Here is a 10818-nt window from a genome sequence, read left to right on the forward strand (position 1 = left end):
GGGTATGGTCCATCCACTTCCAGGACCAGATCCACTGCTCAGCATTCTGGACCACCCCATAGGGCATCTTATAGGGCAACCCTCAGGATACTCTCCCAAGAGAACACGACCAAGCAACACTTTCCACAGACACTCCCATAGACATCATGACCATCCACATTGGTCTTCGCAGTCCCCCAGGTCTCATTCCCATGGCAGTGACCTTTTCGGCAGACGTCCCGCCACCTTTCCATCAGAGGTCCGATGGAGGCATACACATTCTGTAGATTCCAAAGCACAGAACATCCACTTACCTTCAGTATCCAGTCAGGCTATGAATGCTAGCCATCACTCTCCATCTAGGAAGACATGCCCAGGTCCAGAAGCTTCCACTCCAGGCCCCAGTCTCCCAGAGACCAGAGATACCAATATTACCTTCATGGACTCCATTTGCCTAGGAGCACCACCTCCTCCTTCCCTCCCCTCTGCCCTTTCCCATTGTGACAACTCTTGGGCCTCGGCCGTAGATGAGCAGGAAATAACAACAGAATGGCAGAGAGTAGGTACAAAGCCCAAATCCATGCGCTTTAGGGAGGGGGTCACTATCAAGGAAGCTGAACCTTTTTTAGTGTTGGCTCGGACACCCAAACTGAGGAAAAAGAAAAGATCCCCAGAGCCAAGAGAAGAAGAGGTTGCAGAGCTGGACAAAAGGTCCAACAAAAAAGGAAAACTAAGTCCTTAGCCCTAGCCACTATAAACAACAACACCGTTAAAATCTTCAACCTTTCCTCACATTCTATGGACGAATTTGAGACCTCTGTACTTCGCAGGGGTCTCAGCTTTGCCCATAACACTTCTCCTAATGATTTCTCCATTTTTCTTGATTTACACAGATTTATACGTAGACTCACCCTCCATCGTCACTTCCTTTTGAAACATACTAGATCCATCCCATCGATACAGACACCTACAGGACACTGTCCAGAGATAGACATAGAGGGTGATGAGCAGACCCTTAGAGATCCAGAGACACTGTGGGACGGCATGGAATTCACACCTGAAACTTTTCCTGATATTGATCCAGACATCCGACATTCTAATTTTAGACCACGGTCTAATTTCTATCCCTATCATTTCAAGGGAAGTTTCCTCTCCACCTTCTATCAACTAGTACATACAGATTTCAGAAAACTGTGTTCCAACAAAAGAGGTAGAACAGGCAATCTCACTCAGAAAGAAAAAATAGCTGTTAAATCCCTCTGTGATAACACAGATTTAGTAATCAAACAGGCCGATAAATGTGGGGGCTTAGTAATTCTTAATAAGAATGACTACATTAATGAAGCCAATCGACTACTGTCAGATTCCACCACATATGTCCAATTACAAAAGTATCCCACTAGTGATTTCAAAAAGAGATTAGATGAACTACTCAGCAAAGCTCACTCCTCTGGTATACTATCAAAGACTGAATATAAATTTCTTCTAGTCCATCACCCTTGCATCCCCTACTTTTACCATATCCCTAAAATTCACAAACATCCCACTAGACCACCTGGCAGACCGATAATAGCAGGGATGGACAGCCTCACCTCCAACCTAGCCAGTTATATCGATTTCTTCTTACAACCGCTGGTGACAGATCTCCCGTCTTATGTCCGGGATTCTGGGCACATCTTAGAAATTCTTAAGGAATGCCAGTGGAGAGAGGGCTACCTATGGGCATCTTTGGATGTAGCTTCTCTCTATACGTCGATAGAACACCAGTTCGGCCTTAGAGCAGTTCAGCATTTAATGGCCAAGTCCGGGAACTTCAATTCCTCCCAAGCCAATTTTATTCTGGAGGCCATTGAGTTTGTGCTGACACATAATTATTTTTCGTTTCTAGATTCCTATTATATGCAACTAAAGGGCACTGCCATGGGCGCAAGTTTTGGTCCATCCTATGCAAACTTGCTCATGGGGTACTGGGAAGAGTATCATATCTGGTCCAATAACCCTTTTGGAGCCAATTTAGTCCTGTTCGCCAGATACATCGACGACATCCTCATTATTTGGGACGGTACTGCCACAGAATTCTCTGCCTTTGTGAACTACTGCAAGAATAATCCCTTCCATCTAGACTTTACGTCTGTATTAGATGACAGAACATTAGTCTTCTTAGACCTTGAAGTAGGAGCTGATGATAATGGAAGGATTACGTCCAAAACCCATTTCAAACCTTCAGCGGGCAAATTCCTACTTACACGCGAAGAGTAACCATCACCCGAGATGGATCAGGAATGTCCCCGATGGCCAGTTTGGTAGGATCAGACGTACATGTACTTCAGATTCAGACTATGTGGCTCTAGGGGACATCCTAGTGAAAAAATTCCTGGATAAGGGATATGATACCCATCTGATCAATAAGGCTTTTGAGAAACATCGAGTCCCCGCCCCTAAGAAAGTACATCATAACAGTGATACCTATAATATCAGTTTCTGTACCCAATTTAATGACGGGGCTTTCCAGATCTCAAAAATTTTAAAAAATCACTGGCGGATTCTTAGAGAAGACCCCATCCTGAAGAATTTTCTTCCTAGTCTCCCTAAGGTCATCTATAAAAAACCCAAAGACCTTCGTAGCAAGATAGCCCCCAGCAGACTTAAGGCCTTTAAGGCAATTAATTCAGGTAAAGGCATTTTTGGCCAAACGGGATGCTTTAGGTGTAATGTACATAGTTGTGGAGCATGCCCATTTCTTTGGCACAGGAAAAAAGAAATCTCTCATTTAGGAGGAAAAAGCTTCCCCATCAAACAGTTCATCAATTGTGCATCCCAGTTTGTCATTTACGGAGAGGTCTGGCTAATAAATTAGAAGAGCTTGAACTTATGATACTCGAGGAGGACTTCGATATAGTGGGAATAGCGGAAACCTGGCTAGACAGCACACATGATTGGGCCACCAATATAGAGGGGTACAACCTGTTCAGGAGGGACAGAGGTGGGAGAAGGGGGGGTATGCATTTATGTTAAAAATAATCTAAATATGCATATAAGGGATGATATCCCGTCCCATAGTGGGGAGGACGTGGAATCCTTATGGCTAGAACTGGATACAATGGACGATAGTCGTAAAGTTATTGTGGGTATTTGTTATAAACCTCCAAGTATAGGGGAGGAGGGGGAGGCTCATCTACTGTCCGAAATAGAAATAGCTGGGAGGGAGGGCAATGTAGTCGTAATGGGTGATTTCAATTACCCGGACATAAATTGGGGTAATGGAACCTCAAGTTCAACAAAGGCGGGCCGATTTCTGAACATGTTGCGAGACAATTTCATGGACCAGATGGTGGAGGTCCCAACTAGGAAAAATGCCATCCTTGATTTAATCGTCACAAACAAAGCAGAATTAATCAAGGACATTGTAATTGGGGAGACACTGGGTAATAGTGATCACAATGTGATTACATTCAATATTGGATACAGGAAAGGGAAGTGGGCTGGTAGGACAAAAACCCTTAATTTCAGAAGGGCTAACTTTGATAAACTGCGCCACCTAGTGGGGGACATCAAATGGGAAAATGTATTTCATAAACTGAAACTCGGACCAAAAGCGGGAATGTTTTAAAAACACATTACATAAGGCCATTGCCAAATGTATACCATTGGGTAATAAAAGTAAAAGATCACAAACAAAACCTGTATGGCTGAATAAAAATGTAAAGCATCACATAAAGGAAAAGCGAATGGCTTTAAAAAAAATATAAGATAGAAGGGACGGCATTGGCGTTCCAGAACTACAAAGAAAGCAACAAAATATGCAAACTAGCAATACGGGCGGCTAAAATAGAGTGCGAAAGACATATTGCCACAGATAGTAAAAAAAAACTCAAAAAATGTTACCAATATATAAACAGTAAAAAGGGGAGAAAGGAGCAGATAGGCCCAATAAAGGACAAAAGCGGGAAGTTACTTACAAATGACAAGGAGAGGGCAGAAGTACTGAACTCTTTCTTCTCCTCAGTATATACTCAGGAGGGAAACGGGTTTGATATACAGGATAAAACACAGAGTTCATCACAAAATATAGCCAAGTGGTTGACGGAACCGGGGATACAACAAAGACTTAGTCTACTTAATGCAAATAAAGCAGTGGGACCGGATAATCTGCACCCCAAAATACTCAAGGAACTAAGCACGGTTATAACAAGACTCATTTTTAAGGACTCTCTAATGACTGGTAGAGATCCGAGTGACTCCAATTTTCAAAAAGGGGGCTAGATGCCAACCTGTGAATTACAGGCCAGTTAGTCTTACATCGGTAGTTTGTAAACTGTTAGAGGGAATGATTAAAGAATATTTAGTAGAATTTGTTCGGGATAATGGTATAGTTAGTGATAACTAGACATGTGCGATTCGTTTCGTTCCGAATTGAAATTCGGACGAATTTTCGGAAATTTGGACATTCGGATGTATCCGAATTCCGAATTACAGATATAACGAATGCAAACGAATCCGAATTTCCGTTTCCGAAATTCGTTAGCGGCAGTTCGTTCGAACGTTCATTTCGTTTTCGTTTCTTATTCGTTTCGTTCGAGCAAAGTAACATTAGAGAAGGAGAAAAAAATTGTTTTCCCCCTCAAATGTCACTTTGCTGCAAACGAACGAACGCATGAGCGAAACGAATAAGAAACGAACACGGAATGAACGTTCGAACGAACTACCGCTAACGAATTTCGTCCGAATCTGAATTCCGAATCCAAATTGACTTTCACACCCGAATCCCGAAAAACTAAATAGCACAAATCCGAATCGAAACGAAACACATTTTTTTGGCAGTGCACATGTCTAGTGATAACCAGCATGGGTTCAGGAAAGACCGTTCCTGTCAGACTAACCTACTGACTTTTTACGAGTGGGTAAGTAGAGATCTGGATGGAGGGAGGTCTGTGGATGTGGTATATCTGGATTTCGCTAAGGCTTTTGATACGGTACCTCATAAACGCTTACTATACAAGCTGAGGTCTATGGGCATAGATGGAATGGTGTGTACATGGATAGAGAACTGGCTAAAGGAACGGGTACAGAGAGTATCAATAAATGGTGCCCTTTCAGACTGGGCTAGTGTCATTAGCGTGCCTCAGGGTTCTGTGCTGGGCCCCATGCTATTCAACCTGTTTATTAACTACATTGGGGACGGAATACACAGTGATATCTCAGTGTTTGCTGACGATACCAAAATTGGGAGGGTAATAGAAACGGACCAAGATAGTGTAACATTGCAGGAGGACCTGGATAAAATAGGGGAGTGGGCAACTATGTGGCAGATGAGGTTTAATGTCAAAAAATGCAAAGTTATGCCCTTTGGGATAAAAAATAAGCAAATGGGTTATACAATTATGGGTATGCCGCTAGGGAAGTCTGAAATGGAGAAAGATTTGGGGGTCATTGTAGACCACAAACTACATAATATATTACAGTGCCAGGAGTGCCAGGAGTGACTGGTGAGGAAGCCTGTCATCATCCAATCGGCCAATCAGCGGGAGAAGAGGTCAGAAAGACTGGAGCAGATGTCACAGCCTAGTCATTGGCTCCATTCTTACGTCTTCTCCCGCTGATTGGCCGATTGGATGATTGACAGGCTTCCTCACCAGTCAGGAGTGACTGGTGAGGAAAATTTATTTATTAATAATTGCTTTTGAGGAGTTTGACCATTGTTTTAAAACTTCAAGATTATTTTTCAGCATAGCAGTATTCTGCAACGCTCCAGCTGCCTCAAAGCTGCTTATTTCACCAAACTGTGGGAGTCTGCGTCTGGTCTCTTTTTTATCCAAATCCACATAAAAGTTCTCATCTTTGTCAAATTGAAACATGAACTCTCCTGTCAGTTCCATTGTCTGGTCAGCACATCTTCACCTGTAGAAGACAGCAACAAATGTTTTTTAGTTGTTTCTTTAAGAGGGATGTATTTTTGAATATTTTTTCATGTAATATTACATTAAGGCCACTAGATTGTGTGGAGCATAGAACATCAACCCCTTCGTGACTAACGACGTACAGTGTACGTCGCCAGCATCGGGGTTGTTTAAACAGACTCCCGGCGACTTTTGCCGCCGGGAGTCTGTTTAAACTTGTAGAGCCGACTGTCGGCTTTACAACAGAAGCGATCCTGGCGACTTACCTGTTGCCAGATCGCTTCTGCGTCCCGAAGAAGACGGCTCACTATGTTGTGGGGCAGGAGGAGGCGTGGCGGTCCATTGAAGTTAATGCTGCAAGCACTATTTTGTTCGTACCGGACCGCAGGCATTGTTCGGACCGGACCGCATTGCGACCAGAGGGCGTGGCTACAGTGCCATTCACTTCAATGGACCGCCACGTCGCGTCCTGCCCCACATGTACTGGTACGCTGAACTACTTGTTAAATCATACCAGAAGATTTAAATTAAAAGCCTTATTGTATGATTTATCAAGTAGTATAGAACAAATATAGCACTATGTGGTTATATTAGTAAAATCGGTATTGCATTTACATTGACCCCAAACAATAGCTACATGGGGTTTTACATTTTCAACATATGCCTCTATATATATATATACTGTATGTATATGTAGGTATACAGTGTGTAGATAGATAGATAGATAGATAGATAGATAGATAGATAGATAGATAGATAGATAGATAATATGTAGAAGTGTGCGGGGACATGCAATGTAAAGGTAATACCGATTTCACTAATCTAACCACGTAGTGCTTCATTTGTTCTGCACTACTTGATAAATCATACAATAAGACTTATAATTTTAATCTTATGGTATGATTTACATGTAGTACAGAACATGGATATATTAGTAACATTTGTATTGCAATTACTGTACACAGCATATCACCAATCACATGGACTGAATAATCTTTGCAGGAAGTGTTTAGTGAAATGCCTGTAAATGCAACACAATCCAGGTTGTTCCTTCCCAGTCCTGCTCCCATGGACAGTACATGTGTGCAAGTGCTAAGATGTACTGTCCATGTACAGCTAAAGACATAAATGCAAATACAGATAATGAATGTTAACATTTTTTTTGTTTGTTTCAGACTTACCTTTAAAGTTTTAATGTCTGGCTGTACCCTCCCCCTCCTTCTCCTCCGTGTCTGCCGGATCTCTGTGACAGGCATCGGGGGGAGGAGAACACACATGCTGTATCCAGCTTTAGACATGTACTGCTATTAGCGTAGCAGGACAGCTGGGGTCTCAGACGGTCTCTGCAGGGTCTTAGGTAGGCTTTGCAAGATCTGTAGTGGCCTATGGTTGGCTCTGCAGGGTCTCAGGTTGGCTGTGCAGGATCTGTGGTGGGCTATACGGAGTTTCAGGTGGCCTGTGAAGGATCTCTGGTGGGCTCTGCAGGATCTCAGGCTGCAAAGACCACCTGAGACCCTGCAGAGCCCACCATAGATAATGGAAGCCCTACGAGACCCCACACAGTGATTTCAGCCAAGAGTGTAGATTTGTTCAAGAAACGTTTGGACAATTTCTTGAGGGACCGTAATATCCAGGGATACCAGTATCCCTAAGAATGAGATGATGCGTGGACCTATATGGGTTGGACTTGATGGACGTATGTCTTTATTCAACCCCAAATACTATGTAACTATGTAAGAGATCATATCAAAAGCTTTTTATACATCTAACGATACAAAAATACCTATTGTCATGTTTCTTTTGTCAATAGATATTAAATGTATTATACGCCGTACTTCATCTGCCCCTTTCCTCCCTGGCATATAGCTCACCTGATTTGTATCTATTAAAGTTATTATCACTCTATTTAATCTGACAGCCACTATTCTTGCCAATATTTTACCATCTATATTGTGCAAGAATATTGGGGATATTGGGGTTATTCCAGTTGGTATGATCTATCTCAGGTTTTGGAAGCATTACAACTGCTGTCATCAACATATCTGAGCCCAGTTGCTCTCTTTGTAAGAAATACTATTAAACAGCTTAGTCAAATAGGGCCCCAATATTGACCCAAATTTCTTATAGTACATTGATGTTAAACCGTCTGGTCCTGGCTGCTTCCCAATTTTCAACCCATCACCTGTAACATTATCACTTCATCTAACATTACCCCAGGAGCCTCTGATATTCTTGGAAGCAATATTGAATCTACAAACTTTTATATTTTCTCTTTCACTATTTCTTCTTCTAAGGCTTCTTTGTAAGGCTATGGCCGGGAGTTAGTGCGTTACTGTTATGCATCCTTCAAGTTAAAAATACCCTACTTGTAAATTCTTCACCGCGTGAGTGAGGGAGGCTATTTGCTGGCACAAAGCCTCCATGGGAGAGGCACTCCTCTTGGTCTCAGACATTTTGGCTGAATGGTAATATCACGTACCTGGTAGAAGACCAAATAAGCTAAGGTGGCCTCCCTTGCGCCTCTTGTCTCACACCCCTGGAAGTGGGGACAAGGAGTGAGAATAACAAGGTAGCACAGGTGCCAAGGTGTACAGACACTGTGCCAGGTCACAGTCCAGAAGCAGGTTCCCAGGGAAGATGAAGCAGGACCAGGATCCAGCTGACCGTTCAGTGTGGGCCGGAACAGGAGCAAAGTCAGACAAGCCAGGGGTCACACCAGTCGGGCAGCACGGTACCAAGGGAGAAGACAGAAGTGAATCCAGGAACAAGCAGAGGTCAGGGGCAGGCAGCAATCAGGCATAGTCAAGGCAACATGTGATCAACGAACAGAGTAACAGGAAGCAAGGACACAAGCTGAAAGGCCATTCAGCACTAGTCAACTGGGCAGGCTGGTTTAAATAGACCCATCAATCAGAGGGAGCCGTGCGGCTTTCCGTGTGCCAGCGTTAGCGCATCTCTGCGCGTCCGCTATGTTGCATGCCCCTGTGCACTAGTGCATGTTTCCTGGCAATACAAAAGACCGGGACCCGCACATGTACAGTAGCGCACAAACTCCCGGCCATAGACTTACACTCATTTATCGGTTTAATTCCCCTCTGGAACCCCTTCAGGATCTTTACCAGATCACTTATATGCCTTGACATGCTATTTTCAAACAAATTGATTTGAGAAATATGCTCCTTACAGAGTTGGTTTGCCTGCAAAATGTCCTGCCTATTCTTGCAATACATTTTATTCTGTGTCCAAAGAAGCTAATTTTTGGCTTCCTGTGTCAAGACTCTTACAGAGTTTTAACTCCCTCCATTTTCTTTCTTATGCTGGCCGTCAGATTTTCTTAAAACTTTTCCAGTTGTCTACTATACTTTTCCCCCATTTTCTTTTATGGGCTATCCCTTTCTTCTTCTTCTAAATAGCTATCTGTATTATTCTACCTCTTATTGCTGCCCTATGGGCTTTCCTCAAAGTAGCCATCGATGATACTCTTTGTCTTTGTTAGATTCAAAATATTCTAACACACAGGATCTTATTTGTTCATAAATTTTGGGCTCACTAAATCATGGTCTGTCCACAACACCGCTTTTATATCTGCCTTTCCTATACATGTAACCATTGCTAATTCAACAAACACATGATCAATACTATGGTCTACATCCCTAGTCCATGCGTGAGTGTAAGAGGGTAATGATGTGGAGTAATGAGAAAGAAGCATCTGATATAACGAGGATATGAGGTGAGTCGGAGGGGTGGAGGCAACGCATAATAGCTCAAAGGGTGTGACGGTTCGGGAAATGTCAGCGGTAGTAAATAGTCAGTTTACATACCGATACCTGATCCCCTGGGTCTATAATCCTTCCTTGCCCTGCCCTGGTGTCTTTAACCCCTCCGTGACGGGAGACATACAGTGTACGTCCCGTCACAAAGTGGCTATATGACTGGCCACGTACACTCTACGTGCCGAGTTATATTAGCCTCTGTAATGTTGGTAACTGCTGATTCTCAGCAGTTCCAGTCATTAATGAATGCCTCACTAATGAGGCATTCATTAATGAAATAGTTAAACTTTTGTAAAAGCTTCTTTCTTAATTAAATTAAATTAATGAAAGAATGAAGCCTTTACATTCAAATACGGGTTAGCTAAATAGCGATCCCGTATCTCACAGCTGAAGATAGCAGAGAGGTAGCAGTGACTCACCTCTCTGCTATTCGTTTTGACAGCTGTATAGCCTGGCCCGATGTTAAATGATACATTTCAACCACTAGATACAAATGTATCTCTTGAGTGAAATGTATCAGTTTTGATCAAAGACCTTTAGTGAGATCTGATTCTCACATGCTGTAAGGATCAGTCTCTAAAGTTATTATTAGCTGTTCCTAAGTTTGGAGCAGCCTGATAATAACTAAAAATTAAAAAAAAGTTAATTTATTAAGCAGTCATAGTGACTGCTAGATATAAACTGACAAAAAATGTTTTTTTACAAAGTGTAAAAAAATAAATAAAGTGTACAAAAAATTAGGAAAATAAAACTTTTATATATAAATATATTTTTATACTATAATTATTATTATTTTGGATACTACATTGTTCTGGTACATTCTGTTGCAACCTATCATTAGATGCATGCCACTTAGGTTCCCTTTGCTATTGTTATTAGCAATATTTATAAACTCTGCCGAAGATGAAATGTCATGGGTCCTGTAGGCAACATTGTACGTATACCTTTTTTTCTATGCATCTGTTGTATGTTTTACCTTACCCTAAACTAATAAACTTGATTTGTTCAAAAATAAATTTTTATGTATCTCATATCGTCTGTTTGTGTCTTTACTTTTAAGAACGGCAATTTCTCTCTTTTCCACCATTTCAATGCTGGGATTTTTCCTCTTCTTGCGGACTTTTCCCCTCTTTTTGGCCCTCTGAACCCTAATGTTACAAACGTCCTTT

At 42.1% G+C, this 10818-nt stretch overlaps 1 protein-coding gene across 1 annotated transcript in view; it reads right to left on the minus strand.

The window, feature by feature from the left end:
• Positions 1-5855, minus strand: part of LOC108788352 (rano class II histocompatibility antigen, B alpha chain-like) — a 25566-nt gene extending 19711 nt beyond the window's left edge. Inside the window, exon 1 of the mRNA XM_018558105.1 lies at positions 5658-5855. Coding sequence (XP_018413607.1) covers positions 5658-5855 — 198 coding nt within the window. The remainder of the gene's footprint in view (positions 1-5657) is intronic.
• Positions 5856-10818: the final 4963 nt, after the last annotated feature.

Source organism: Nanorana parkeri, unplaced genomic scaffold (genome assembly GCF_000935625.1).
Source record: "Nanorana parkeri isolate BGI_ZX_2015 unplaced genomic scaffold, ASM93562v1 scaffold321, whole genome shotgun sequence".
NCBI classification, from domain to species: domain Eukaryota; kingdom Metazoa; phylum Chordata; class Amphibia; order Anura; family Dicroglossidae; genus Nanorana; species Nanorana parkeri.